At 34.9% G+C, this 27643-nt stretch overlaps 4 protein-coding genes across 5 annotated transcripts; 3 read left to right on the forward strand and 1 right to left on the reverse strand.

The window, feature by feature from the left end:
* Positions 1-244: 244 nt before the first annotated feature.
* LOC104717794 (protein STICHEL-like 2) lies at positions 245-4331 on the reverse strand. 2 transcript variants are annotated; one of them, XM_019230932.2, is made up of 8 exons: positions 3879-4331; positions 2170-3680; positions 1844-2063; positions 1581-1757; positions 1281-1475; positions 774-1200; positions 630-681; positions 245-471 (listed from the first exon to the last, which is right to left on the reverse strand). In XM_019230932.2, exons 2-8 carry the CDS (start codon positions 3592-3594, stop codon positions 394-396), a joined length of 2574 nt encoding a protein of 857 aa, XP_019086477.2. In that variant the 5' UTR covers positions 3595-3680; positions 3879-4331; the 3' UTR covers positions 245-393. The 2 variants fall into 2 exon arrangements, with proteins under 2 accessions (XP_019086477.2, XP_087325354.1); XM_087469228.1 differs by having other exon boundaries at positions 784-1200; positions 3879-4326.
* Positions 4332-6313: 1982 nt separating this feature from the next.
* Positions 6314-8398, forward strand: LOC104720134 (uncharacterized). The gene is made up of 4 exons (XM_010438096.3): positions 6314-6668; positions 6898-6944; positions 7219-7515; positions 7632-8398. The coding sequence occupies exons 2-4, from the start codon at positions 6921-6923 to the stop codon at positions 8220-8222; spliced, it is 912 nt and encodes a 303-aa protein (XP_010436398.2). The 5' UTR covers positions 6314-6668; positions 6898-6920; the 3' UTR covers positions 8223-8398.
* An 8698-nt stretch (positions 8399-17096) lies between these two features.
* Positions 17097-19327, forward strand: LOC104717795 (putative pectate lyase 18). The gene is made up of 3 exons (XM_010435423.3): positions 17097-17614; positions 17803-18552; positions 18672-19327. The coding sequence occupies exons 1-3, from the start codon at positions 17499-17501 to the stop codon at positions 19030-19032; spliced, it is 1227 nt and encodes a 408-aa protein (XP_010433725.1). The 5' UTR covers positions 17097-17498; the 3' UTR covers positions 19033-19327.
* Positions 19328-21320: 1993 nt separating this feature from the next.
* On the forward strand, positions 21321-23444 carry LOC104717796 (31 kDa ribonucleoprotein, chloroplastic). Its single transcript, XM_010435424.3, has 4 exons — positions 21321-21987; positions 22350-22451; positions 22883-23164; positions 23262-23444. Exons 1-4 carry the CDS (start codon positions 21538-21540, stop codon positions 23322-23324), a joined length of 897 nt encoding a protein of 298 aa, XP_010433726.1. The 5' UTR covers positions 21321-21537; the 3' UTR covers positions 23325-23444.
* Positions 23445-27643: the final 4199 nt, after the last annotated feature.

A 27643-nucleotide genomic window follows, 5' to 3' on the forward strand; every position in this document is an offset into this window, starting at 1 on the left:
ACTTCAACTATTATGAGATGCTTATAAAAGATATGTAACCGGTTTTTGCAGTCATTTTGTTACTGATTCCAACCATCTTCGTTACTACAAGTACAAATGGTTTACGACTCAAAACAATGGTCAGCATTCGAAATGGAGTTTTAGCGCAATACCAGTTGCTAGAAACCAAAACGAACATCTAGTTCACTTTTAGGCTGAGATATATGTGAAAATAAAATGAGCTCAGCCAATAAAAAGGTTCCAAGACAGTAAAATTCAGATCCATTTTTAATGATTGATTAGTAGTATATGGCAATCTAAAATATGGTCTTGAAGCACATTTTGCAACTGTACATTCTGTGTCATATTGTCCAAAACAGGTATCAATAGATTTGCTAAGCCTACTGGTTCCACTTAACTAGCTGCAGTGCTGCAGGGAAGGACTCGGCCAATAAGCCGTGAGCTCTTGCTGTTCTGTGTCTCTCCCTGACCCTACAAGACATCGATCATCACCAATCAGAAACAGCAAAGGTTCAGACGACAGAGATCTTTACCAAGTCCTCATGAATTTAGAGGGTAGATAATATATATAGAGGTGGGCAAAAAAAATCAAACCAAACGGAATTCGTAGGCCTAGTAGAGATATTTACCTTCCCTAAGGGAGTTCTCCTCCAGCACAACACATCAGCGTCGTCTTCTAACCTGCACAAAGTCAGAGGCAAAGCATACTTGAGTAGCTATCCAAATCACAGAACAACTTACTTTTGAAATAAATATATGAAACTATTTTCTACCTTTTGTCACCTGGAGGCATGTGTGGAGTACACATAGCAGAAGTTGCATCGCCTTGGTCACTGGAACAGCTCATCCGAGACGATGCATTGGCTGAAGAACGAACACTTCGAGCCCTCAAGACATTTCCTTGGCAACTTCTCAGAGAATTTGTAATTACGTGCTTTTCAGACGCGCAATCAGAGCCAGTTCTAGTAGCCAGATACGACTTGTGTAGCATTCTACGAGAACAACTGAATAGTCCAAAGAAAAGACTTGCTGCTGCTTTAGCACTCTTTGGTGGAGAACACGCAGATATAACAAGATTCATTCGGATCTCAACGTTGCATCCTAACACAGATTGGAACGAGTCTGCAATCAGTTTCCATGATTTCTCTGCTCTTGCTACATGTTGAGGTGTGTAGAATTCCAATTCAGCTATTGCTACACCTAAAAAGGTGAATCTGCATTACTTACCGGAAAGCAAACAAAGCTAAAACTTCAGAGTATCTTTGGAGAATATAAGATACCTTTGTCAACAGTAAGTGAAGTCAACCTTCCTCGTTTCAGTAAAAAGCTCTTTAGTGAATCAGAACAACACAAATCTGTAACCGTTTTCCATACAGTTTCCACTGTTTCTTTACAGTTTCTCTCTTGACAATCCTCGGTTTCTGATTTAACGACATCAACAGGAAAATCCGATGATGTACTGGAGAGCTCAGCGTCTAGATACAGGACCAAGGTAAATTATATAGTTAGCAACCAACCAAGATAACATGAAAAAGAGACATGAGGTAATGAAAAAGAAAGGCATTATAGAAATCAAGGACCTTTGCTTCTTTGGCTTCTTTCATTTTCGTTTGTTGCAAAATAAGATGAGTCGGTGTTGCTAAGTTGCAGTAGTGCCACAGTGAGCCAGGTTGTCTGGTTTTTCGATGCTCTCAAATGTTTCTCAGCATCAGACAGTATCTTCAATGCATTACTCAATTTCTGCATTTCTTCTTCAGCTGTATGTAATATAACAATATATGATAAGGAGTTAAGACAGGTTCAATATTAAGCTGATATCATATGTAATCATTGGGGTGCTTACATGTATGCCTTGTAAGAAACCTAAGTCTGGTTGCTGAACTACTTTCTTGAGAGTTTCCAGCAATGATGTCCATAATGACATTAGCTAGCTGGGAAATAAGCTGCATAGGATCTATTTTGGATCTCATAAGTTCCCTCGCCCTTATAACCGTGTTTGAAGTATCAGAAGACAGGGCAAGATCAAGCAGGTCAAGCAATTCATCATCAGAAACAACCCCAATCTGCAGAATAAAAGAAACATTCATATTCCTTTTTTTTTAAACTAATCTAACATTTCCAAGACAATTGAGTGATTAAAGAAGCATGAAGAAAGATGTGTAAACTTACAAGCTTGTAAGCCAAAGATGTTGTTATTCTTTTACCAAGCAAACTTAACTGATCAAGCATTATCTCAGCATCCCGAAGTGAACCATCAGATTTAGAAGCAATGAAATCAATAGCCCCCTGATCAAAATCAATACCTTCTTCAACACAAATCTTTGCCAGCTTATTTGATATATCTGCATCACATACTTTAGAGAAATGGTATTTCTGAGACCGTGAGAGCACATTACGCGGTAGCCTTTCTAACTCCGATGTAACCAATATAAAAACCGAATGCTGAGAGAAGTTGTCCAAACTGTTCAAGAGAGTACCCCAAGTTTCTTGACATAATAACTGACACTCATCGATTATAAAAACCTTAAATCTAGATGAAACCGGAGGAAGAGATGCACTCTTGATGAGAGACCTGAGGTAGCTAGCCCGGTTTAGTTTACCAGAGTCTATTTCCATCACGTCCCTGCCACTTCCGGAGAAGTATGATTTGCATTCACTACACAAGCCACATGGTCTACTATGTGCAGCCTGTGAAAGGCAGTTTAAGGCAGCCGCAAATATCTTAGATGTTGATGTTTTACCAGTCCCACGAGGACCGTGAAAAAGATAAATAGAAGTAATCCTTCCTCTCAGTATGGTGCTCAAAAGACATTTCACCACAACTTCTTGTCCAACTAACTCATCAAAAGATTTAGGCCTAAATTTCTGACTCAGACTCCTTGGCAACACTTCGTGACTCGGTGTCGTTACGTCACTCTCACCATTTCCATTTCCAGGTAGTAAAGGATACTCTTCTACATCTGAGGATTGGTTTGATCCTCTGTACCTCGGAGTTCTTGACCAGCAATACGTTATCCCGCAACCACGGTTAGATTGATTATCAAAATCAACATCTTCATCACCATAATAACTATGATTTGTTGAGGTCATTGGACTACCTAAACGACTTCCATATTCACCAACTGAACTACCTAACTTAGTTGAATAATGGTTTCTATATCTTCCCCCTGAAGTAGCCTCTTCTTCAGCATGATTAACTGAAGGCACATTACATGCTAACTCCCTACCTTTAACAGATCTATCACTAGAAGGCGATCTACTCCTTGAGGAGGCATCTCCTTCAACATCTACCACCTTGCTGCTCAACTTGTGAAGATCACAACCATTCTCAAGCTCCTCCATTATCGAGTAAGATCCTCCAAAAGGAATCAAACCCCCAGGACCAGCATCAACTTTACAAGGATCATCACCATGTTCCACAAACTGAAGTGAGATCCCATTGTTGGAACCAGTTTCCCATTTGACATTGTCAAGCAAAGAAGCAAACTTACTCATTGAAGTAGTACATGGATCTCTCAGTGACCTAACCCTTCTAAGAGCCACAAGCGTTCTTGTGATGGGAACATCTACAGAATGCCTCCTAGTCTCCCCCATTTTTACCAAAACAGATGCAAATACAAATCCTAAAGCTCTATTTTACTCTCCTGAAACTTCAAGATCCGACACCCATCATCACTTACCTGATAAAATGTGAATGTAAAATTAGTGATATTCCACAGCATTTAAGCTCACTAAACAATGAAATGTGATAGCACAAAAACAAATGGGGATAAAAAAGGTATAATATTAACACTCACAGAGCTCAAAAAACGCATAAAACAGAGACCCAGATAAGCTATGAAAACAAACAAAACAAAACTTGGAACGAATTAAAATACCTTTTATATAAAGAAACGACAAACTTGAAAATCCCAAACGTCAAGATTCGGGAATACCAATGTGTATGTAATGAACAGAGTGGCGTACAATGCGGAGAATCCAAAACCCTAAAATCCCTTCTTGAAAGAAGAAGAAGAAGAAGAAGAGGTTGGTTGGCAAAGTAGTAAATACTAAATATTACTAAGAGTAAATGTAATGGTGAGAGGAGGTGAAAATAGGAAAGGGGTCGTTGAATGTGTGAGAGACAGAGAAGGGGAGACATGTTAGAGTAGGAGGGCAGAGATATTTGCAGAGAAAAGGTGGAGTCTTTGGACAGAGAGCCCAACCAGTAAGAAAGAGAGAAAAAAAAGACTTCAATTTTTTGGGGTGTTCCTTCGCTTCATTTAAGATTCGTTCGGCGGTTTCAGTTTGAAGTCCCTTTTTTTTTTAGCTTTTTCCGTGGCGAATGATATGATACAACAAAAACACACACTTACTAGTTACTACTTCGTATGGTCCGCTTCTCTGCCACGTTTTTGGACTCCTACGACTACTAGTACTACTCACGTGTTCGTTCTACCAATAAATTCTGATTCAACTCTCTCAATAATTTCTTACTTGGAATTTTAGATGAACTATCCGATACTTTATTATTATTTGGTGGAATTCAGTAACAGCTTCAGTAAATTTTACTTTGGTACAAAATATTACAAGTGGTAACACAAGTGTTGAGCTCAATAAACTCACACTGTTGGTGATAATGGTTGGTTTTACAACAAAGATATTGTGTTCTGTGAGTGTGGATAAGGATTGTACGTGTGAATGTATATCCAAGAATTAATAAAAACTTTTATATCAGCAAAAAAACATTTATGTTTTGTGTAGTTCATGTTGATAGATCGATTTTATATGTTATTTGAGTTAGAGACTTTTTTTTATAAGATATTTGAGTTAGAGATTTACAGAAAATTAATGACAAAATCATGGAAAAAAGAAAAGATATCGTCGTGATTAGTAAACCCCATCGATAAACTTTTGAGTTTTTGGTAGTAGTAAACCGGTCGTTGAATGAGAATAGATGCCAAAAACTGAAATTAAGTGTGGAAGTTTACAGATGGTGAGAACTGAGAAGGTTTTGACGTTACACAACAATGATGTTTATTTTTTTATTTGACGGTATTTCTGATCGTAAGATGATGTATTGTCACTGATCATATGGAGAAAATAAAGATATTTGCGTTGAGAATCATGTAGATAAACGTTTAACTTTCTTGTCTAGTGCCTCTTTTTCTCGACTCGTGTGTAATAGTTCTATGTTGATTCAGAAATTTGATCATTACATGTATCTGAAGAAACCGCGCAAACTGAAATCCTAGTAAATGATAAAATCACCAAGATCTGTACGGAAAATCTGCCTCCAACTACACCAAGCAACTAATATTTGTATGGCATAATCGTCCTTCAACTACAAGTCTTTGGCATGGCGTGTACTGAAGAAATAACACATGAATTTTGTGTCGGTTACTAACATTATGGATTCGAAGAAACTCTCTAAATAATTTACCAAGTGTTGAAAGACGTGCTAATTAAGCCCACATTCCATAAACGACGTTAGCTTTCTTAATTCATTAGTTTTGGCTCTCTTTCTAGTAAAACCAACTCAAAAGACATATTTATAACAGCACTGTTCTGTAGCAACGTCTATGCACAAATTTGTGTTCCTTGCTCATTAGCATTGTTAACTTATAAAAAAGCGTCGCCTCACCAAACATTCAAAAACCATTTATATCCCATCCCACATGAATACGTACTGTTTTGGTTTTAATGTTAACTACGAGATACATTCACTGGTATATACCGCATTTTAATATATTAAGTTCAACTTGAGTTTGTATCAGAGTCTGAGATTACAATATTATGTGAACACTGTAGAATATAAAATATTACCAATACTATTTCGTATATCTGAGTCATATATATATATTTTTTGTTTATGTTGTTGTACGAGTGATCTGATTCTGACTTGATGATTAATTAACGTGCGTCCAAAACAAGTGAGATAAAACACGCGTTGAGTTCTCCAATGTGGACGTGGTTAGTTTTTTGTATAGACAAATAAGCGTTTCGTTCGAGAGACAAGAGGGACTCAAGCTCGCCCCTGAAGCAATAGAGCAAATAAATAGACGTGTTGATGACTCGATGTCCTAATCTCAACGCAAAGTCTTATGCATGAGCTAAAGGATTCTTAAATCAAGCATTTTGGATGGATGTAACCGTTTCAACATGCAAGGCAAGTTACTTGAGATAATTTCCAATTTACCAAACTAGTACGTGGTTTTTTAATTTTTATATTTTTAACCGGATTTTGAGGGTCTTAAACTTTGTAACCTAATTTGGATGACTTATAAGTACTGACCTTTATGGTATTTCTACATAGGTGTTGTTCGTTTGGTGTGTTGGATGCAGTATCTGGATGCAGATACAGATTATTGTTTGTTTAGTGATACTTGAGAAATAAACCAGATGCGATATCTGGATCCATTTTAAAAACTCATCCAAAAAACTTTGAATTTCTCGATGAGATATTTTTGAGAGTTTGGCTACAGTAATCTCATCCAGAAATTATAAATGACGATAATACCCCTAATTTTAATTCTCAAATTTACAAACCCTAAATTTCCCAAACTCGATTAAGCTCTCTGTTTCGTTCTCCAACCACAAAAGCTCGACTCCATTAAAGCTCTCAGCTCTGGTTTCATTATCCACCATAGAAGAAGTTCTGGTTCCGATTCTCCAAGCTCACAGAACTCGTAAGATATAGCTCTTGTTCTTATCAGTTTTGCTATCTATGATTTTTTCCGATTCTCTGATTTTGCTCTTGGGTGTTTATGAAACGATGAGATTTAGCTTTGGTTCCTAAGAGATGTGTTATCTATGATTTTTTTTCATTTGGGTGTTTATGAAACGATGAATTTAGCTTGTGTTCTTAAGAGATTTATGAAACGATGAGATTTGTGACTTTACTTATTTCAAATGCAGATTGTGTAATCAAAGAGTAAACGATGACATCTGTACCAGGCAGTGATGTAAGTATCCTCTTCTACTTCTCTGCAACTTATGTTTGTGATTTGTGATCCGATTTATGTGACATCAGTTGTAGTTAGTATGGTCTTTTTGATTTGTGATTGCTTTATGTGTTTATACTCTACTATGTTTAGCATTTGCCTTATGTATCTTGTGATGGGTTTGTGATTTGTTTCTGATTTGTGATTGCTTTATGTGTTTATACTCTATCTATGTTTAGCCTTTGCCTTATGTATTTTGTGATGGGTTTGTAATTTGTGATTGATTTGTGGTTAGAATCTAATATGGAGTGATGAACAAAGCCGTTTTTATCTTGAACTTCGACTTGAAGAGAATCTAAAAGGCAATATAAGAAACCACATAGTGAATGAAGCTGGGAAACAAACGATTACATCCAAGTTCTATGATGCATTTGGTGAGAAGCATAATTGGAAAAAATTTAGGAGCAAGTTTAATACGTGTAAGAAGCAATACACAACTTTCAGGAAATTGACTCATAATAGAACTGGAATGAGCTATTATCCCAATGGGTCCATAGACATGAGTGATGATTGGTGGGATGAGCGTTGTAAGGTATATAGCTTCCTCTTTAGAATTTTTTTTCTTCTTCTGTGGTCTCTAGTTCTTCTTCTGTGGTCTCTAGTTTATCTTCGGAGGATGATGAAACTTAAGTATAATTTTTATTTTAGGAGTGGCCTGGAGCTAGAAAGATAAAGGATAAACCAGTACTAAACACTGATTTAATGGAAAAAATGTTTGGGTCAGTTCATATAACTGGAGCTGAGGGTTGGAGTGCTCAACAGGGTGAAAACCATTTAGACAACAACATGATGTTAGATGACGATGAGGCTGTTGTATCAAGACAAGAACATGATGCTCCCGCAGCTTCCAATGCTCCTGCATCTTCCAATGCTCCTGCAGCTTCCAATGCTCCTGCAGCTTCCAATGTACCAAAGTATCCTCGAAAAAGACGTGCAGGACAAGCTGTGGAAGGAAAAGCAGTGGCAGATGTGATAAGGGATATTATTCAATCACGTGATGAGATACTTACCTACAAGAATCAACTCATGGAGAGTCACCCTGACTATAGTTGTAGTCACCTTAGGGCTATGAGGGTTTTAAATTCTTTGTCTAGTATAAGAATGTGGTCTCCATTGTTCAAAGCAGCTATGAAACATCTCAAGGAAGACGCTACCAACCGTCAAACGTTCATAAGCTTTGAAGATGATGAGAACAAAGTTCTTTACTTGGAGTTTGAGACTGGTGAAAGCAGAGACTAGTGAAAGCAGAGACTGGTGAAAGCAGAGACTGGTGAAACATAATCTGTAGTTTTTTGTTTTTTTTTAGTTTGGTGTGTAGAGAATCTGTAGTTTGGTGTGTTTGGTGTGTATGACTTTGATAAGAACATAATCTGTCTTTTATCGATAATGATGAAATAAGTGTTCTTGTTCACTTCTCTCTACTTCTTATTACTTATATTCTCATTCTCTTCTTCTCTCGTTTGGCTCGTTGTTCTCTCTATCTCTGGTTGTTTAGTATGAATTCTCTTCTTCGGTTGGCTTGGACTGTTGTTAATCTCGCTCACTTCGTTGTAAGTCTTCTTCTTCTCCTACCTTTTTGATGGTTCGATGATTGTTTACGGCCTTCACTTACAATTTGTGACTGATCAGCTTTGTGTGTTATCAACTTTGATCAGAACTTTGTTTCTTTTGTTATCAACCATCAATTTCTTTTGCTTTTATTGCAGGATACATTTAGACCATCATTTGAGGATGATGACATCGACTTGATATTAGAGGAAGAAGAACATATGTATTCTGCAATACAAGAAGTTTATGGAGTTAATACTAATAGAGAGATGCAAAGGACAGATCGAGGTGGAGGTTGGCGTCGGGTGCAACGGTTTATGCATGAGTCTGAGAAACAGTGTTTTGATATCCTCTGAATGAATCAAGGTACATTTCTGAGTTTATGTCAGGTGCTATCACAGAAATATAAACTTGAAGAATCATGCCATGTCTATCTTGAAGAGAGTGTAGCAATGTTTCTTGAAATGGTGGCACAAGATGTAACAGTCCGGGTCTTAGCTGAACGATATCAGCATTCTTTGGATACAGTAAAAAGAAAGCTAGATGATGTTTTAGCGGTTCTGTTGAAGCTTGCAACAGATATAGTGAAGCCATCCAGAAGTGAGTTTGCAAAACCTAGTCCTAAACTAGTAAAAGATAGTAGGTATTGGCTTTTTTTTTTTAAACTGCATTGGTGCTTTGGATGACACTCATATATCTGTTCGCCCTCCATCTAATAGTGCGGAAGCATATAGAGGTAGAAAATCTGAACCAACAATGAATGTTCTAGCGATCTGTAACTTTAGCATGAAATTTATATTTGCTTATGTTGGAGTTCCTGGTAGAGCACATGACACTAAGGTTTTAACACATTGTGCTACTCATGAACCTTCCTTCCCTCATCCACCAAATGGCAAGTACTATCTAGTAGACTCAGGTTACCCAACTAGAACCGGTTATCTAGGGCCTCATCGTAAAGCTAGGTATCATCTTGATCTGTTTGCAAGGGGAGGACCACCTACTAGCACTAGAGAGCTGTTTAACCGTAGACATTCTAGTTTGCATTCTATGATAGAGAGAACATTTGGTGTTTGGAAAGCAAAGTGGAGGATTTTAGATAGGAAACATCCTAAGTATGAGCTGAAAAAGTGGATAAAGATTGTGACAGCAACTATGGCACTTCACAACTTTATTCGAGATTCACACTTTGAAGACCGTGACTTTGCTTATTGGGAGATGGTAGATTATTATGAGAATCATGGTGACCAAGCTGTAGAAAATGAAGAAGAAGGTAACATTGAACATACTCCATACATTCCAACTGGTGATAGAGCAATGGAGACTCTCCGTGATGTTATAACTGAAAAGATAGGAAGAGGACGTCAACTTCCGTATTAGCATCACAGCAGTTTCACAAAATACTATGGTACAACACTCCTTTGGATACTAGTACTTGATATTGTTCACATACCATGGTAAAGATGCCAATGTCTAATTGATGAGTTCTGATTGTTGCAGGAACCATGGCACTATTGTATCAAGGAGGAGGATCATACAAGGGAAGTAGGGAACCATGGCACTCTTGTCTCAAGGAGGAGGATCATACATTGAGAGAAGTGAACATTTATTTTGTTCAAAATGAACTGATGGACCAAAATTATGTTTGTTTTGAAGGATTACTATAAGGTTTTGTTAGATCCAATTAAAGTTATTAAAGTTATTTTTTATAGTGTATTTTTAAATTATAAAAGATGATTTGAGTTTTAATTATTTATTAGATGTTTATTAAATTTAATATAAAAATTATTTAATAAAAAACATAACCAAAATCACTAAAACTACTAAACCACAAAATGAAGAATATTTTGGTCATTTTCATGTATTGTATCCAGATATCTATACTAGATTACAAAACAAACATAGTTTATTCCAGATACAATTTCTGGATGAATTGAACCAAAGATACAAACGAACAGTATCTGGATGTTGCGTCTAGATATTACGTCCAGATACTAATTTCACATACTGCATCCAATACACCAAACGAACAGCACCATAATATAAAAGCTTGTGCAGCTGCGTTTTTATGCTTCGTTTTGCGGATGAAAGACCGATACGTTGACCTATTATTGACCAAAAGTCCCAAACTAGCTATCGGGCCTTTAGTGTTTTCTCGCGAGTCACATACACAAACGGAACTCAACAATGACCAATGGATGCATATAAATATAATTATCAAATCCACTTAATATGCTTCAAACATGTCATTTGGCTCTATCTGATACATGGAATAGGAACTTATCTCACGTTTGCTAGCTCGGATAAAACTTACAAAATACAAAAACTAATTTATAATATTTATAAGAAATGTAAAAAATAGTATTATGCTTGTACGTCGATTATTTTATATTTCTAATTTTCCATATTAAAGTAGTATTGGGCTAATTTCGTAAGAGTTGCAAACTTTTTTTTCGTTAAGAAAACCAAGAGTGCATGAAGCCATGAATGAATATAGAATTAAATCTAAATGGTAAAATCGTGTCGGATTTAGATTTCAGCCTTGTATCATTGGCATCTAAGGATGGATCATCTCTAGCTAGTTCTCTACTTATGAAGCTCTATGTCAACATGTATGTAGGTGATGACATTAATTGAATCCTTGTAAGTTCTATGTCACCAAAACTTTGGGTTCAATCAAGGTTCCGTTAAATACCAGTCATATGGGTCACCACAATAAAAATAAAAATAAATGATTAGAAAGGGTAACATAAGCATGATTAGCCACGTATTACATATATGGCTGGATACCATATATTTACTTACTTAAAAAAAAATGGCTAGCTACAACTATACGAAGTATATATATTACATGGTCACATGCATGAACTATATGACGGCATGCGTTCAACACCATAGACATACAATCTGATATATTGATTGATTAATTCCGGTGAAGACCGGTGTTGACTCCAGCGTTGATCAAAAAAAATTTCTAAAATTAAAAATTAAAAATAAGAAATTATTATATTAAATCATTTATGGTTTTTATTAATTAAAAAATATTATATTCAATATCTAATTATTTTTTATATATTCCTAAATATATATTAATTGTAAACTAGAGAACCCAAACCTTAAAAAACTTTCTAAAAATTAATTTAACATATTGTAATTGTGTTAAAAAGGGTAAAAATGAAAATGTTCATATGTTAAAAGTAAATATTGTGAATTTCTTTTGTTGTTGTTTATATGTTAATTCAATATCTAAAGATATTTTAAATATATTTCTTATATATCCTAAATGTAATATAGAGAACCCAAACCTTAAAAAAAATTTCTAAAAATTAATTTAATATATTGTAATTATGTAAAAGAGAGTAAAAATGAAAATGTTCATATGTTAAAAGTAAATATTGTTAATTTTTTGTTGTTTATATGTTATTTTGAGTATGTAAATTTTAAAGTAAAGAGTGTATAATTTTTTTAATAATATTTACCATGCAAAATTTAGAGTAAAGAGTCATATACTCAATACTTTGCATATTATTTTCTAATGAAAGTAGTTGAATTTAATTTTATTGATTTTGTAGTAATTAAATAATCTGATTATGAGAGATTTATATATATATATCTTGAAAATAATTATAAATTGTTTTTATATATTGAAAATCATTATAAATAATTTTATATCTTGAAAATTATTATAAATGATTTTTTTATCTTGAAAATAATTATAAATGATTTTTATTTAACTATTTACTTTAGCTTGAAAAATAAAAAGTAATTAATTATAAGATTGAATATATTAGAGATATATAAAAAATATTTGGATATTGAATAGAAAATTTCTATTAATCATGAAAACCCATAAATAATTTACTATAATAATAATTTTTTTTAATTTAGAATTTTTTTTAAGTGTTGGTCAACGCCGGAGTCAACGTTGGTCCTCGTCGGAGTCGACATCGGTCTTCTCCGAAGTCAATTGACCGGTGTATTTAGATGTTTATAATGTTGACCGCATAATGTCATATAGTTCATACATGTGGCCATGTAATACATATACTTTGTATAGTTGAGTATACAATAATATTTTTGACATAACCATATATTCATCAATACTTAGTATAGCTAGCCATCTTTTTTCCTATTTACTTATCTTCAAATTCTCGGCGAACTTTACGGACTGAAAAAGAATAAACAAAAGAAAAAGGATACGTCGCATGATGGGGTTGCCTACTTTGCCCTTCAACAGTAATCAGTTTTTGGGCTGCATGTGCTGTGATTACTCAAATCTTCGTTGTCGTTATCACATTTATCTTATTGATCAAATCTTGTTGGTGGAGTGGAGTGAAGGTGAAGATTTGTTGAGTTCAGCGGACCTCTCTCGATTGATTCCTACTACTCTATCAAACTGAAAAAGAAAAAAAAATCAATGTAATTCACTTTCATATTTATATCTGTTTTGAATATCTAACTAATACATATTGCAAATTTTCTTATTAACTTACGACAAGCCAACCAATCGGATCTTCTGTTTCCAAAAAAAAAAAAAAAAAAAAAAAAAACACTTGTGACAAACCCTTATCACCAAATATAACCTTTGGAAATATTTTGTCCGTGCAGGAGTACTATGACCCCCAAGATGAATGTAAGTAATTATCTTTCCTTAAACAGTGTTTTATGTCGAATTTGATTGTTTGCTTTCACGTTTCTTATTGATAAAGCAAAATATATATGACAAAACACATCTATTTTGGTTTATAAAAACTTCAACTTGCACTTCTTCTTTTAGCCAATCGCACTATCTCCCGTGCAAAAGAGAAATGGCATGTAGCTTATTTAAAATGGCTAAATAAATGGTTGTTAATTTCGACTTAGCATGTACTATTAAGAATATTTACTTTGGGGAAAACAAAACTAAGTTTTGTCAATCCATAATCTAAGTTTTGTCAAGTTTTCTTATTGATAAAGCAAAATATATTGTCAAAGCAAACATTTTTTTAGCCAAGATGAAAGAGCTAATTAAGAACTTTACTATGTTACAAGTTTTAGTACATATGGTCAAAACAAGATCTCCATTCCTCTTCCCTGTTAGGAATAAGTTTGCTAGAAATATGATAATGTCACATAAGTTTGCTAGAAATAAGTCCATAACTTTTCGTTAAAAAGAAAAAGAAAAACATTTCGTTTTGTCAACAGCAAAATATAATTATGGAGTGGTATATGTTATTTACGATATTACCAGACTTCTTCAAGTGTCAACAGAATGACATTATTGTTGTCGTCAAAGAAAAAACAAAGGTGACACTATTGTTGTTTTTACTTTTTTGTTAGTAAGCAGTAGGCTAGTAGCCAATACTTTTTCATATATTTTTTTTAGAAAAATCAAACGGTATCAGTTGATTACGGTGTCCAGCAGAGAAAAGCATGCTCAACTGTCAAAAACGAACCTAACAATTAGGAATCCCGTAAAAACGGCAAATCACGAGGCATTAGTTGCCCCACACTCACTTTCTCTCCCCCCATGCTTTCCACCTCCCCCTATCATTACCAACACCTATTTACCTAAAGGACTTTAAAGGCAGAGGCCAGAGAGAGTTTTGATTTGTTTTCAAATCCCGTACCGTGATTGGTGCACTATGAACTGGAATGGGAATATGGATGGTGAGATATACAACTAGTTTTCAAAACATTTTCACCGACAATACCAATCATGAAGAAAAATAGCTGTAATTAAGTTCTTCTAGTAGTACATTAAGAATATGTATATTCAATGTAAAATATAGAGAATTGAATAAATATGTCTATAACAAATGAGAGTGAAATTGAGAGAAATTAAAAAAAAACATTAAAAACAATTACATAACTCAAAACCAATTACTTAATTAAGTAGTTATTGTGCTAATACCGTTATTGAAATATGGACAATGCTTATTTGATTAGTTTTTTTTTTTAAGTTTTTGTTGATTAATACTAGTATTCTATATTCTAAAACATATACTACTATTTAATACTCTCTTTTTTTTTTTCACACAACCCCTATAAACTTCACATTTTCTCGTATTTCTCTCCTATATATATGTATCAACTGTTCTAAATATTATCCATCTTTCTTCTTCCTATTATCATTTTTTGTTTTCACAATTTAAACTCATTTCTATGTTTTTCAAATTACTTTATATCATTCGATTCCCTATCTAAAAAGTAGGCTAATCAAAGACCCATATAGACATAAGGATACAAAATTGGAAGATAGATGGCAAAGATCATGCAAGCGGTACTATTGTCTTCAACAGAATCATTACGACCTACTAAATGGTTTATCCCGACATTTTATTACATCATTCTACTGTTTTCTTTCTTATCATCTCATTCCATTATTTATTTTTTCTATTTGTGTGTACTTGATACCTCATTACTCAAAAACATCTTCACTCATTTGTCTTCTCGTTCCCTTGATATATATTACCCGGCATGTCGCTATAGTATATGGTTGGAAATCTTAATTCTCCGAATAATAAATGTTTTGTTCAGGTAACTGGTACAATACGGAAACTTTCCAATGATTTTTTTAATTTTTGTTTGTAAAATTATATATGTGCAATCTATATAAGTAATAGGATACGAATTGTTTAGATTCGACTACTCATACAAGAAATTACCGCTAAATAGATATCAAATTACCAAACCATAGCACACACTTTTTAAGGTTTCATTATTGTTTATGTAAATGCAATAGAATCCAACTCGTTTGGGGTAGATTTTACATCTAGAATACTTTATATTCAGCAAGTGTCCAGTGGTGCCGCACGAATTATTTAGTGTGTCAAACTATTGATAGGAGATATTAATAAAGCGTATACAGTGCAACAATCTATTTAAGTAATATATAATTGAAAACATAACTATAAAAACACTTTTAAAGGTTTTGAGGATTTTATTGGCCTCCAATAGTCTTCCATCAAAATTGGTACATGTGAATGTAGACTATCTCTTCCATCTAAGAAATTTGGTGAAACAAACGATTCTGGCTGATTGGTAACCTCGTTTATGCGCTTAGAAAATTATGAGCAATTGTAGAGAATGCAGTTTAAAAGATAGCGGTTAAACATAGTAGAGGAAAAAGATGATGAGGTTAAAGAGAGCGGTTGAGTATTTAGTTTGATTCGTAACATTGTACCGGTTGAATATTATAAATTATAATAATTAGTAAAAAAATTAAATTAGTTTAGTTGGAAAATAAAAATTTAGAGTAATATAGTATTATTTAATTCATAATATGAAATATAAACATAGTTAGATAAAAATGTTAAAATGCTAAATAATTAGTTTTGTCATTATGATAATAGATTATAATATTAAGATATCATAAATTATTTAAAAAATTTGTAATAAATTATAAAAATGTAATTTATACTATAAATTCTAAAAACTATAAAAAATTGAAACCATTATCTAGTTCATAATAAGAAATATTAATATAGTTGAATGAGAATTTTTATAATGCAATATACTACTTTTATCATTAGAGTTGAAATTTACATATTTATCTCCGATCAGCCCATAACATATGTAAGAAACACACATATATAAGATAAATAGAAATTTTTTTTGTGATGTTTCTTCTCAATAATATTTTTTATTAAATAAAAAGGTTAAAAAATTTCCTGAAAAGTATGAGTAAAATCAGATTATGTTCACTCTTTTTCTTTATTTTTTTCAGATAAAAAGAATCCAACGCCAAAAACAAAAAACAAAATACCAAAATAAAAGCTTTGTAATTTTTGAACCTCACCAAACGTTGGTTTCATCGAGTGACTCAAGTTGGTGTTTGCAACCACCAAAAATCAGATTTAACCACCTTTTCCTAGCAAGATCTCCAATCAAGATGTTCAACCACTATTTTCAAACGATCTGTTGATTGGTGATCATAGGGGCGGTTCGTTTGCAAACAACCTTAATTAGTGATACCAATCAAAGCCTCTAAATATCTAAGATTTTTCTTGGAATTTGTAAGGAAAAGTTGTTTAAAAAAAAAAAAAAGTGACACTCCGATGAATACACAATCTAAGAAACATATAGGCCTAATGTGTTGCAAACTTTTGCTTGAAAGTGTGGAGGTATTTCAGTATTTTACTGATATGGTTCCACTAAACGATCATTGCTTGCCAATTCGATATCTTATAGCATGCTTTAGCTTCTTTATCTCGATTTAAAGGATTTGCCTTGATGTCTTTCTCCGCTAGACGACCATATAGATTATAGAACATGTATACTCAAAACAAATAGGAATTTTGTGAAGGCCATTGGTAGATAATTAAATTCATGAATTCATAATACATTTAAAGCATGCCCAATCAAGAAAAAAGTCGAGTTTTTCTAAATCTCGACTTTGTTGTTTTCTTTAAATGTATGAAACAAAAAAAAAACCATTAAAAGCACAATTATAAATACATGCATAATTATAACATATGTTATCAACTAGAATGGTTACTACAATTGGTTTGGAACCTTATAATAAACTTTAAACACCAACTTCCTGGATTTATATATTTATTCGGCTAAACAAGTCATGTGGAAGTTATTTGAAAAGTATACAAATTCCGACCTAATTAGATTGGGGGAAGCTATTTTTATTTATTTTTGTCAACAAATTAGACTTGAGTAACGGATGTAACCATATTATTGGTTCATCCTAAGCATTAATTATTATACTATAAGGTTCTTTATTAAAGATATATAAAAAAGTGGGACCAAAACCTTAAAAATTTCCAATAACAAATAGTAGTAGTGTATAGTGTAGAGAGAGAGGTCCTTTTATATCTTTATATAAACTCCCCCAAAGTTTCCTCTTCTCTCTATCTCCCCCCACTCACTACTTTTTTCCTCTTGTCTTCCTTTGCTTCCCTCTTCTCTCCCCCAAAATCCGAGAGAGAGATAGAGAGACTCTGTACTCTAATCCTCCGAGAAAGAGAAGAAAAAAAAATGAAAATGCAGACGAAGAAGCTCTTTATCACCATTGTCTCCTTTCTTCTCTACGCTCCATTGTTCTTATCTTCACCAGTTCCAGACCCTGAATCTGTTGTTGAAGAAGTTCACAAGTATGAATCTTTTTCCTCAACTTTATCATTCACATTTACTTGAGAACAACTAATCATTTATTTTTTTGCTTTACATTTGAGCATAGTGTTACAAAGTTGTCGCCTTTACCAAAAAAAAAAAAAAAGGGACCATTTTGAAAAGTCTCTGTTTTTAATAAAAAAAGTTGTGTTTGTTCGCTCGCTCGCAGGAGCATTAATGCGTCGGTTGCTGCAAGAAGGAAGTTAGGTTATCTCTCATGTACAACCGGTAACCCAATCGACGACTGTTGGCGTTGTGACCCTCACTGGGAGCAACACCGTCAACGTCTCGCCGACTGCGCCATTGGTTTCGGCAAAAACGCTATCGGTGGCCGTGACGGTCGGATCTACGTTGTCACCGACTCAGGTGACGACAACCCTGTTACCCCCAAACCCGGAACTTTAAGACACGCCGTGATCCAAGACGAGCCACTCTGGATTATCTTCCAGCGAGACATGACGATTCGGCTCAAGGAAGAGCTCATCATGAACTCTTTCAAAACCATCGACGGCCGTGGCGTCTCCGTACACATCTCTGGTGGGCCTTGTATCACGATCCAGTACGTGACCAACATTATCATCCATGGGATTCATATCCATGACTGTAAGCAAGGTGGGAACGCTATGGTACGAAGCTCCCCAAGGCACTTCGGGTGGAGAACGATTTCGGACGGTGACGGTGTCTCTATCTTTGGTGGGAGTCATGTTTGGGTTGACCATTGCTCGCTCTCTAACTGTGAGGACGGACTCATTGATGCTATCATGGGCTCGACGGCTATCACTTTGTCTAATAATCACATGACGCATCATGATAAGGTCATGCTGCTTGGTCACAGTGATACTTACACTCGTGACAAGAATATGCAAATCACCATTGCTTTTAACCATTTTGGTGAAGGCCTTGTCCAAAGGATGCCAAGGTAAAGAAAAAAAAATATGTGTTTTTTTTTTATATTTTTTTTACTTTGTGTTATAAGTTCATGTGATTGTGACTATGGATATAGATTAATTTTGGGTCCATTTTGTTGTTGATGTGTAGGTGTAGACATGGGTACTTCCATGTGGTGAACAATGACTACACACATTGGGAGATGTACGCGATTGGAGGAAGTGCTAATCCTACAATCAATAGTCAAGGGAACAGATTCTTGGCCCCAAATATCAGATTCAGCAAAGAAGTGACTAAGCATGAGGACGCGCCTGAGAGCGAGTGGAAGAGTTGGAATTGGAGATCTTCTGGAGATTTGTTGCTAAACGGTGCGTTTTTTACTCCATCAGGTGGTGCAGCCTCGTCTAGCTATGCAAAGGCCTCTAGCCTTGGTGCTAAACCGTCTTCTCTCGTTGGACCATTGACGTTTAGCTCTGGTGCACTGAATTGCCGTAAGAGTTCCCGTTGCTGATTGTGGCTTAGTTGGGTCACACTCTTTACCAATTTTATATATAGGAAAAGGCAATTAAAAAGCCACCCACCAATTAAGGGGATGATTAATACCATCTTTTTACCCTTTTTTTTTTTTTTAATTTTTCTTTTCATTTCGGGTAAAATTGTAAGGAGAATACAACCTCTGGCTTGCTCTGATCTTTAGGACCCTTCTTAAGGATTCCCTGTTTTAAGGAATCTTTTAATTAGGTTAAAGTGTGGGAACAAGTGCAGATGTGTTGATCTTTGATATTAATATAAATATAATTTGTCTTTCTCTTTTAGTATTTTCTTACTATATGAGCGCAAAGATAAAATAGGTTCGTTACAACAAATTTGAAGTTATCAATTTGCGTACACACATGGATGGATGGAGAGGTTAGTTACAATGTGACCATTTGGCAGTTCAAAAAAAAGGCTTTGGTTTTCCGAAAAATTCACTTTTTTATTCAGAAGTTTGGAGTGTTGTGTAAAATGGTAACTTTTTTAGTCAAAGCTGTGGTGAGCCAGTCAATGTTTGACCAACTCTCGCGACTTTTCTTTTTTCTTCCCTCTGGCCAATGCATCGATTCCGGTTAAATAAAGAAAAAATTACCCATAAAAATAGGGAAAGAAATTTATAAAAGTGGAGTTGATAGATTGGAATAAGGAAAAAAGAAAGAAAAATTTGGAGCAGTCAAATACCAGAGTAGCTCTACTTTTGATGGGCTTGTCTCATATTCGTGTTTGACTACTGCCCACTGATTATGGGGGGCATACATTACATTTAAAATTTGAAAGTAACTAATTAAACAACTAACCACCTTTCTTTTTTTTGCCCATGTGCAGCATTTTATTTGTTAAGGAAGGCCATGTGCAACAATAATAATGACATTTAGCAACCAAAGGAAGAAGAAAATTTTGAAACTAACAAATGGTCGCAACGAATGATGTGACGTAGTTGGTGTGATTAGTGCTTTGGCTGGTTCGATTTGGTTAGTCAGTGAGTATTAAACTATGCTAATGTAAAGTTGCAAAAACAGATTAGTTTTTTTTTTTTAGAGCATCAGACTAGGTATTGCTCCCTTGTTTCTTGTTTAAACTAACAAATCTTCTTCATTCTCATATTGAGAGTTATTGGGAAACTTGCAAGTTGCAACTAATAGTTGCATTTCTGCTGTCACGTGGTGGAGTCAGTTAATTCAGTTGTCACTTCTCACTTGTAGTTGTAACTTTCCATTATATTTGTTTAAACCAAAAAAAAAATCCATTATATTTGAATTTGAGTATTTTACATTTTTACTTAAATGTTCTGTTAATTTGGGTATATATTAACACGAGTATACTTGATTGATATATCCCAGTAACACTTGTCGATAAGGAACCATATAATTGATTAAAGCTAAACAAATCAGAAGTACTCAAAGTGAGACTCGAACCCGTGACAAAACCGATACTAATGCTGCACACAAGCCTCCACCGAAGGAAACTACTACTAATGGCAAGGCTAATATATGAAAGGTTAAAAAAAGTTTCCTAATTGGAATCTTCAATCTTGGTTCTTGATCGATTATAAATAAGATGAAGTCATTTTCGGATCAATTTTAGGTCCATGAATAAGATTGAAAATGAGACTTTGTATTGTGAAAGAAAAATTATAGTTTGAGTGGAAGTATATGAGGAAAAATCTGCAATTTTGACGGAAAATATGTTTTTTCATAATTATAATGTAATGATATTATATAATTAATGATTAATTAGAAATTACATACTTCTATTATCCAAATAATTTTAACAATTTTTAAATGGATTGCAAATTTAAATAGGTTTAAATTATTTTAGAGTAAATGAAATCCATTGTAAATTTTAATATGGTGGGTTTACCCAAATTAACATCTCTATGTTTTTTTTTTTTTTTTTTTTTTTGCTAAAGGGCTTTCTCAACATCTCTATGTTACATAGTAAAAAAGAAAAAATATATCAAATATAAGTGCGAAGAACATGTTTCACCAAGTGAATCGTGATTAAAACTTGAAAAATGTATTTGTGTCCACATTTTTATTTAGAATATCACTAAAAATGATATGTGGCAAGAACTTCAGAAAATGTAGCTCACTGTTATACATATTAAAAAAAAACTATAGTGCGTACAAATCAGATTTAAATACTAAATTGAACCAGCAAATTATTTAACCATTGGTGAAAAATATAACAGATATTCTAAACCGAGAAAAAACAAAAAAAAAAAACTCCGGTATACCAAGAAGAGGTTATGGTTTTGTTTTCTTCAATTTTTTCCTTTGTTTCAAAATATTTGTTTGCCCTATTTTTTTTTGTGTTTGGTTCTTAAAATTATTTTGTTCACTTCGGTACTAAAAAGAGCCCATTTTGAAGCTTGCTTGTCTCGGCCCTCCTTATCCTTATCTCGCCCCACCGTTCTAAAACCCTTCCCTTCCTCTCCTTCCACTTCTATCTCTCTCTCTCTCTCACACAAATTCCCTCACCAATGGCTTCTTCTATCGTTACCTCAACCTTGAAGCCCTTAGCCATGGCGGATTCTTCCTCTTCTACCATTTTCTCCCATCCTTCCATCTCTTCCTCCAGAATTCGCTGCTCCAATGTTTCTCTCCTTACCGGACGCATTAACATGCCCCTCTCTTTCTCAAGCTTCTCCCTATCTCTCAAAACCAAAACCCACCTTCAAAAATCCCCCTTTGTCTCCTTCGTTGCCCAGACTTCCGATTGGGCTGAAGAAGGTGGAGAAGGAAGCGTCGCCGTCGAGGAGAACGAGCGGGCTTTCGAGTCACAAGATGGTGAAGGAGATGTCAGCGAAGGAGCCGAGTTCCCGGAGCCACCGGAAGAAGCCAAGCTCTTCGTCGGGAATTTGGCTTATGATGTTGATAGCCAAGCCTTGGCTATGCTCTTTAAGCAAGCCGGTACTGTTGAAATCGCTGAGGTGAGTTTTAGCTGCTCTTCTTCTTGTGCTCTTATGGTTGTTATGATGGCGTTTATGTATGTTTCGTTATGCATTGTTTTAAGTTAAGGTCATATATGTTATGTCCATTGCTGTAAGCATCGAAGTATTAGTCAAATGAATGAGGAAAGTGAAATGCTTGGCTTGTAAGTGTGCTTGGAGGTTCTCTGAATTGAGAGAATGGTTGAAGTAGTCAGAATTGTGTGTGTTGAGTTCTCTCTGTTGACATTATGCTTTTGATTTTGAGTGTATGTTTACAGTTGATGTTATATTGTTACTCAAGGTCTTCCCTTTATTGTGTTCAAGAGATAATGTTACTATTCTTTGAATTGTTCTGGTTGAAGGTTATATACAATAGGGAAACCGACCAGAGTCGTGGGTTTGGATTTGTGACAATGAGTACCGTGGAAGAAGCTGAGACAGCTGTTGAGAAGTTCAACCGTTATGTAAGTTGATATGTTTCAATGATATCTGAAGTATTACCATGTTTTGTGATTGAATATTGGTCATTTGATTTTGGTGCATAAGTAGCATTTCTGTTCTTAGTTCAACCAGAGTTCATGTCTTTTTGCTCCAAGAAAACAGTTTTTGTTTTTGGGTCTGTGGATTTCTGTTATCTAAAACTTTGTACAATGTTACTATTTGTCACGCGTTCTCTGTTTTTGTTTTTGTAAATCGAATATGGAGGCTTTTGCATTTTATCGATTGATGCATTGTCTCAATTGTTCACTACTTACCCCCATTTGTTGTGTCTACATTGAATTGTTTGCGGCTAAGACATTTTAGCAAGTGATTTGAATTGGGGACTCGATAACATATGATTCTGACTTTGAGAACATTACTGAGCATATGTATTGGTATTTTCATGGTTTATCAGGATCTGAATGGACGTCTTCTGACAGTCAACAAGGCAGCTCCAAGAGGATCACGCCCAGAACGCGCACCTCGGGTATATGAACCCGCATTCAGAGTCTATGTAGGGAACCTTCCATGGGATGTGGACAATGGTCGTCTAGAACAGGTTTTCAGTGAGCATGGTAAAGTTGTGGAAGCTAGGGTGGTTTATGACCGTGAGACAGGTCGTTCACGTGGATTTGGGTTTGTCACAATGTCTAACGAGACTGAACTTAACGACGCCATCGCTGCTCTTGATGGACAGGTAATCTCCTTTTCCTCATGTATAGTTATGCTAATGCATTTAACATGATATTGTGATGTGGCTCTCAATTGATCTTTCCTTGTGTCTTTATTTACAGAACATGGAGGGTAGAGCAATCAGAGTGAATGTAGCGGAAGAGCGTCCAAGGCGTGGATTTTAAAGCTGAGATTATCTGTGCCCTCTCTCTCCCTCTCTTGCATTTTGTTTAGATGAGATTCTTACACTCTTCAACGATTGTTTTTGGCTGAACTCTAAATGCGAAAGTTAAGCTTCTTCTAAAGTAATATGTATTTCTCTTTGATGATCTATCATTCATAGTTTAATTTCCTAATTGCTGGCTTTCCGTTATGACTAACTTGGGATGTGAGGCTGCAATCATAGTAAAGGTGATCTGGATCTAGGTACTAAGCGATCGCCAGGCTTAAGACTTTATGAAATCCTTTGAAAAAGTTCTTTGTCTATCTGTGGGAAAACGAACTATTTCCCTCTAAGAACTACGATATCTAGCTAGATAGAGCTGGAACTATAACCCCGATCTATATGTCCGTGAAAACAAAATTTGAAATTTATTTCTCCCCAAATCAAAAGTTTGAAATCAAAATCTCCTCAGATTAATAGTTCAATATCTATCTACCCACTTCCATGAGTTCCATCGGTTTGAAATTTATTTAACCGATTATTAACCATTATAAACCAGAAAAAAACCAGATTTTGATCTGGTTAAAGCACAAACCCAATTAAAACCCAGATTTAGAATACAATCCCAATCTTTTTTTTTTTTTTTTGGCAAAGCAACATAATCTCAATTAAAACCCAGATTTTGATCTATTAATCCACCACCATTCCCGCAGGTAAAGCTTTTGTCCATTTGTTTCGGAGGTTTGAGTTGTTTATACTTCAAAAGTTCTGGTATTTGACTTTTTTGCGGTAAGGAAAATGGTGAACAAGGTAACTTCTCATATCTGATTCAGCGACTCCGGTAAAAAAAATACTGAGAAGCGGTGGCGCCGTATGAAGCCGTTGTGAAGGAGCTGAAGAAAGAAGTGAAGGTGAAAGATATCATCTTCGTTTGAATCCTCTGTTTAGTTATTTGTCCTCTGTCTGATATTACTAACACCACACAAAACAATATCAAGCGCCATGTAAACCTCCGCATACTTCCGTCCAAGCTTCTCCGGAGCACTTCCACCCCACAACAAGCAGTAACAATAACACTAACAGCTTGATTCACAATATGAATACTCTCAAACACAATATGAATACTCTCAAACACATTGATCTGTGACAGTAACACCACACGAAAATTGCTCTCAACACCAACAATCACCTGTCCATTAGAAGCAGCAAGCGGATCGTCACCTACAAATTCTGCTGCCGCGGCATCGTCGGGATCCGCAACGGAGGAAGACAAAGATGAAGAAGAATAAGCTTGACTACGTTTCTGATCCGGCTGCTGCTGATGGTGTTGCTTCGAGGAAGCTACAGCAGATCAATGTCGTCAAAGTTCTTGAAATAAAATCAGGCTAAAAACCCCTTTGATTTCAATTTTGTTTTTAAAACCCAGAAAAATAGTTTATTTTTGTTTATTTGGGTTATTATCGGTTTGGATGGTTTGGTTCCGGGGTTAAAGCTTAAACCAATGTAACCCAGATATATGGAGATTTTGATTTCAAACTTTTGATTTGGGGAGAAATAAATTTCAAACTTTCTTTTCAGGGACATATAGATCGGAGTTATAGTTCGGGCTCTATCTAGCTAGATATCGTAGTTTTTAGGGGGAAATAGCTCGTTTTCCCGTCTATTTGTGGATAACATCTTCATTGTCTCTATATGGGTATGAAGATACTTAGGGATATAGTTTCCTAGCTATTAACTCTCGTGATCTACCTTGTAAATTGTAATCCAACCTAATCTTCTAACTTTAGTTGGTACTAGAGGTTCCTAAAGAAACAAGAAGTTTAATATCTATAAATTGTGCTCTTAAAAGGAACCTCTGTCATAATCTCTCGATTGGCCACACTTTCTGATCCAACAACACCCAACAAAATCATGCGTGAGAAAACTAGTCTTAATTGTAAACATTATGTCACAGTTGAAATCACACCGACATATATGACAATGTTTATTCAGAGCCATTCATGATTCTTGGTGAATCCTAAAAGATGCACTATATATGGTTAATCAAGGACATCGACGTCATAAAATAGCAAAAGAGTTATGACTTCAGTAAAGGAATCATAAAAAGAAAGTTATCATTAATTACCAAGTAGGGATGTCGGCCAGGGACTCAGTAGTCCTCGACCTAGGCAAGCGTTCATGATGGCTGGTTCAGGAAGTTGAGTTTTTTGGCCGATCTTGCGTTTTCTTTCTTGGTTGGTCGGTGATATAGCAGAATGCAGACCATCATGTACTGTCCTTCGAATGACTATGGCTTTCAATCCGCCTCTACGTTCCTAAATTTGGAATTCATTTGACCGTGAAAATTTCTTATATTGGCCTTATTCAACTCCAAAGACATACTACATTCCTTTTGTTTCTGAGACCCAGAAGTGTAGAATAATACGAAATTTACGCTTATTTAGATGGCTTACTTATTTGGTTTCATAAACTTATGTAATATATCCTAGAAGAATATGGATAAGCCTATAAAACATTATATATATCACCTACGTCTAGCTGGAATCTTTGCCCCAAATTCTTAAACAAGTTTTTCCAGTTTGCCGGAGATAATACAAGGAACTCTTTCATCAAATGCACACACTCTCTTTTTCTTTTTCTTTCCCATGTTAGCTAAGAACAAATGATAAAAAGCTTACACATTTTATGCAATGCTCTGACTCTACCCTCTCACCCATGCCGGGTACTTTACTTAGTGCTGGGAGTAGAGCTCGACACGGGATGGGTACCCTTGAATTTTTTCGTACCCTTTATCCGACCCGGTTCTAACGGGTAATAGAAAAAAATTACTCCTACTCGATCCTTAAATAACGAGTACATGGAAAAACGGGTACTCGGTAAAAAATAGTTGACCATTTAAATACCCGACCCTTTACTTCTACCCAGAAAAACAAGTACCCGGTAAAAAAATATCAATAATCGCAATAATAATTTCATATTCCGAGAGCCAAAAAAGGAAAAATTCATAAATATATGCAACATATAGTTCCAAAAATTATAAAATTACAAACTTTAAAATAAAAGTAATTTATAATTTAATTGAGCATCGTAAATATCATTTCAATTAGGCTAAGTTGAACTTAAACTTAAGCTTTAACTTTAACTCTATAATATATTTATAAATTAATAATAAATAATAATACAAAATATTAAAAGGTATTAACGAGTAGGTAACAAAACGGGTAAATGGACGAGTAAGGGGACGGGTACTGAAAATTAAACTAATATCCTATACTCGTCCCTTACTCACGGGTAATATAATTATAATACCCTTCACTCGACCCTAAAATTGCGGATACCTTTTTTTTGGAACGGGTACGAACCGAGTAACGGGTCGAATACGAGTAACGGGTATTAGTGCCCAGGCCTAGGTGAGACTGCTAAGACAGCCGCAAATGACCCACAATGATTTTTAAAGCGTAAGTTGTGTAGAGAATTTGAAAATGTAACAGTACTATACCATTACACACAATTGTGTCTATGACCTATAGTAACATATTTATTTACTCGTGGATTTAAGGTCAACTTGAATTGATTTGTACATGGCCCAGTAGATATATAATGAGTCCAGCCTGCTCTCACTGTTACTCTATAAGCTAAGTCTGTCCTTCAGTCTTGATCCGTAGTTGTGACAACAACCCGCGTCATTTTAAAATTTCTTTACACCGATCGTTTTTGGATCTCTATATATGTATACTACCAGCGAGAAACAAGCTTCTTTTTTTTTACGTCTTTGTAATCGCGAATAATGCAGTGATAATTTGAGCTAGGTGAATGATTTGTTTATGACCTAAAGAAATAACCTTAATCCGAGCTTAATAAGTCTTCATATTTAACTCTTCTAGGCGGGACAAGTATATCACTATAGTCCCACGTTTCTGGTCTAAATGAAATACTCCAGCTTAAATTCAACTGATGATGATGGCAGGTTCCATTAAAGTGAAATATATATGCATTTAAAAGACAAAAAATTCAAGAAGTAAAAAGTCTCAATCGTGCTCGTTCAGTCGCTTTAACAGAATATGGAAATGCAACAATTGTCGGGATATACAAGAAATGGTCCATATGTATTCATCATATGCATGTGTAACAGGCTAACACTCCTAACAGCGTAAGAAATAATAGACGCAATATACATAAAACTACGAAAAACATTTTTTTTGTTTTAAAAAGATAGGAGAGGAAACAAAGTGTATGAGAATAGAGCGACATTGAAGATTCATTTTCAAGCCAGATCTTGTCTTGGAACTCTCTTATCCCAACCTTTGCCTTTAGCTTCTCGACCAGCTATTCCATTAATTT

The sequence above is a fragment of the Camelina sativa genome, chromosome 10, assembly GCF_030686135.1.
Source record: "Camelina sativa cultivar CO46 ecotype springtype chromosome 10, ASM3068613v1".
NCBI lineage: Eukaryota > Viridiplantae > Streptophyta > Magnoliopsida > Brassicales > Brassicaceae > Camelina > Camelina sativa.

Excerpts from the sequence above, each read along its gene's own strand:
- LOC104720134 (XM_010438096.3), top strand. The coding sequence starts at position 6,921 with ATGACATCTGTACCAGGCAGTGAT. Across the intron at positions 6,945-7,218 it reads CATCTGTACCAGGCAGTGAT|AATCTAATATGGAGTGATGA; the intron begins GTAAGTATCCTC and ends ATTTGTGGTTAG. Across the intron at positions 7,516-7,631 it reads GGTGGGATGAGCGTTGTAAG|GAGTGGCCTGGAGCTAGAAA; the intron begins GTATATAGCTTC and ends TTTTTATTTTAG.
- LOC104717795 (XM_010435423.3), top strand. The coding sequence starts at position 17,499 with ATGAAAATGCAGACGAAGAAGCTCTTTATCACCATTGTCTCCTTTCTT. Across the intron at positions 17,615-17,802 it reads GTTGTTGAAGAAGTTCACAA|GAGCATTAATGCGTCGGTTG; the intron begins GTATGAATCTTT and ends GCTCGCTCGCAG. Across the intron at positions 18,553-18,671 it reads CTTGTCCAAAGGATGCCAAG|GTGTAGACATGGGTACTTCC; the intron begins GTAAAGAAAAAA and ends GTTGATGTGTAG.
- LOC104717794 (XM_019230932.2), bottom strand. The coding sequence starts at position 3,594 with ATGGGGGAGACTAGGAGGCATTCTGTAGATGTTCCCATCACAAGAACG. Across the intron at positions 1,201-1,280 it reads TTCACTTACTGTTGACAAAG|GTGTAGCAATAGCTGAATTG; the intron begins GTATCTTATATT and ends TCACCTTTTTAG. Across the intron at positions 682-773 it reads ATGCCTCCAGGTGACAAAAG|GTTAGAAGACGACGCTGATG; the intron begins GTAGAAAATAGT and ends GACTTTGTGCAG.
- LOC104717796 (XM_010435424.3), top strand. The coding sequence starts at position 21,538 with ATGGCTTCTTCTATCGTTACCTCAACCTTGAAGCCCTTAGCCATGGCG. Across the intron at positions 21,988-22,349 it reads GTACTGTTGAAATCGCTGAG|GTTATATACAATAGGGAAAC; the intron begins GTGAGTTTTAGC and ends TTCTGGTTGAAG. Across the intron at positions 23,165-23,261 it reads TCGCTGCTCTTGATGGACAG|AACATGGAGGGTAGAGCAAT; the intron begins GTAATCTCCTTT and ends CTTTATTTACAG.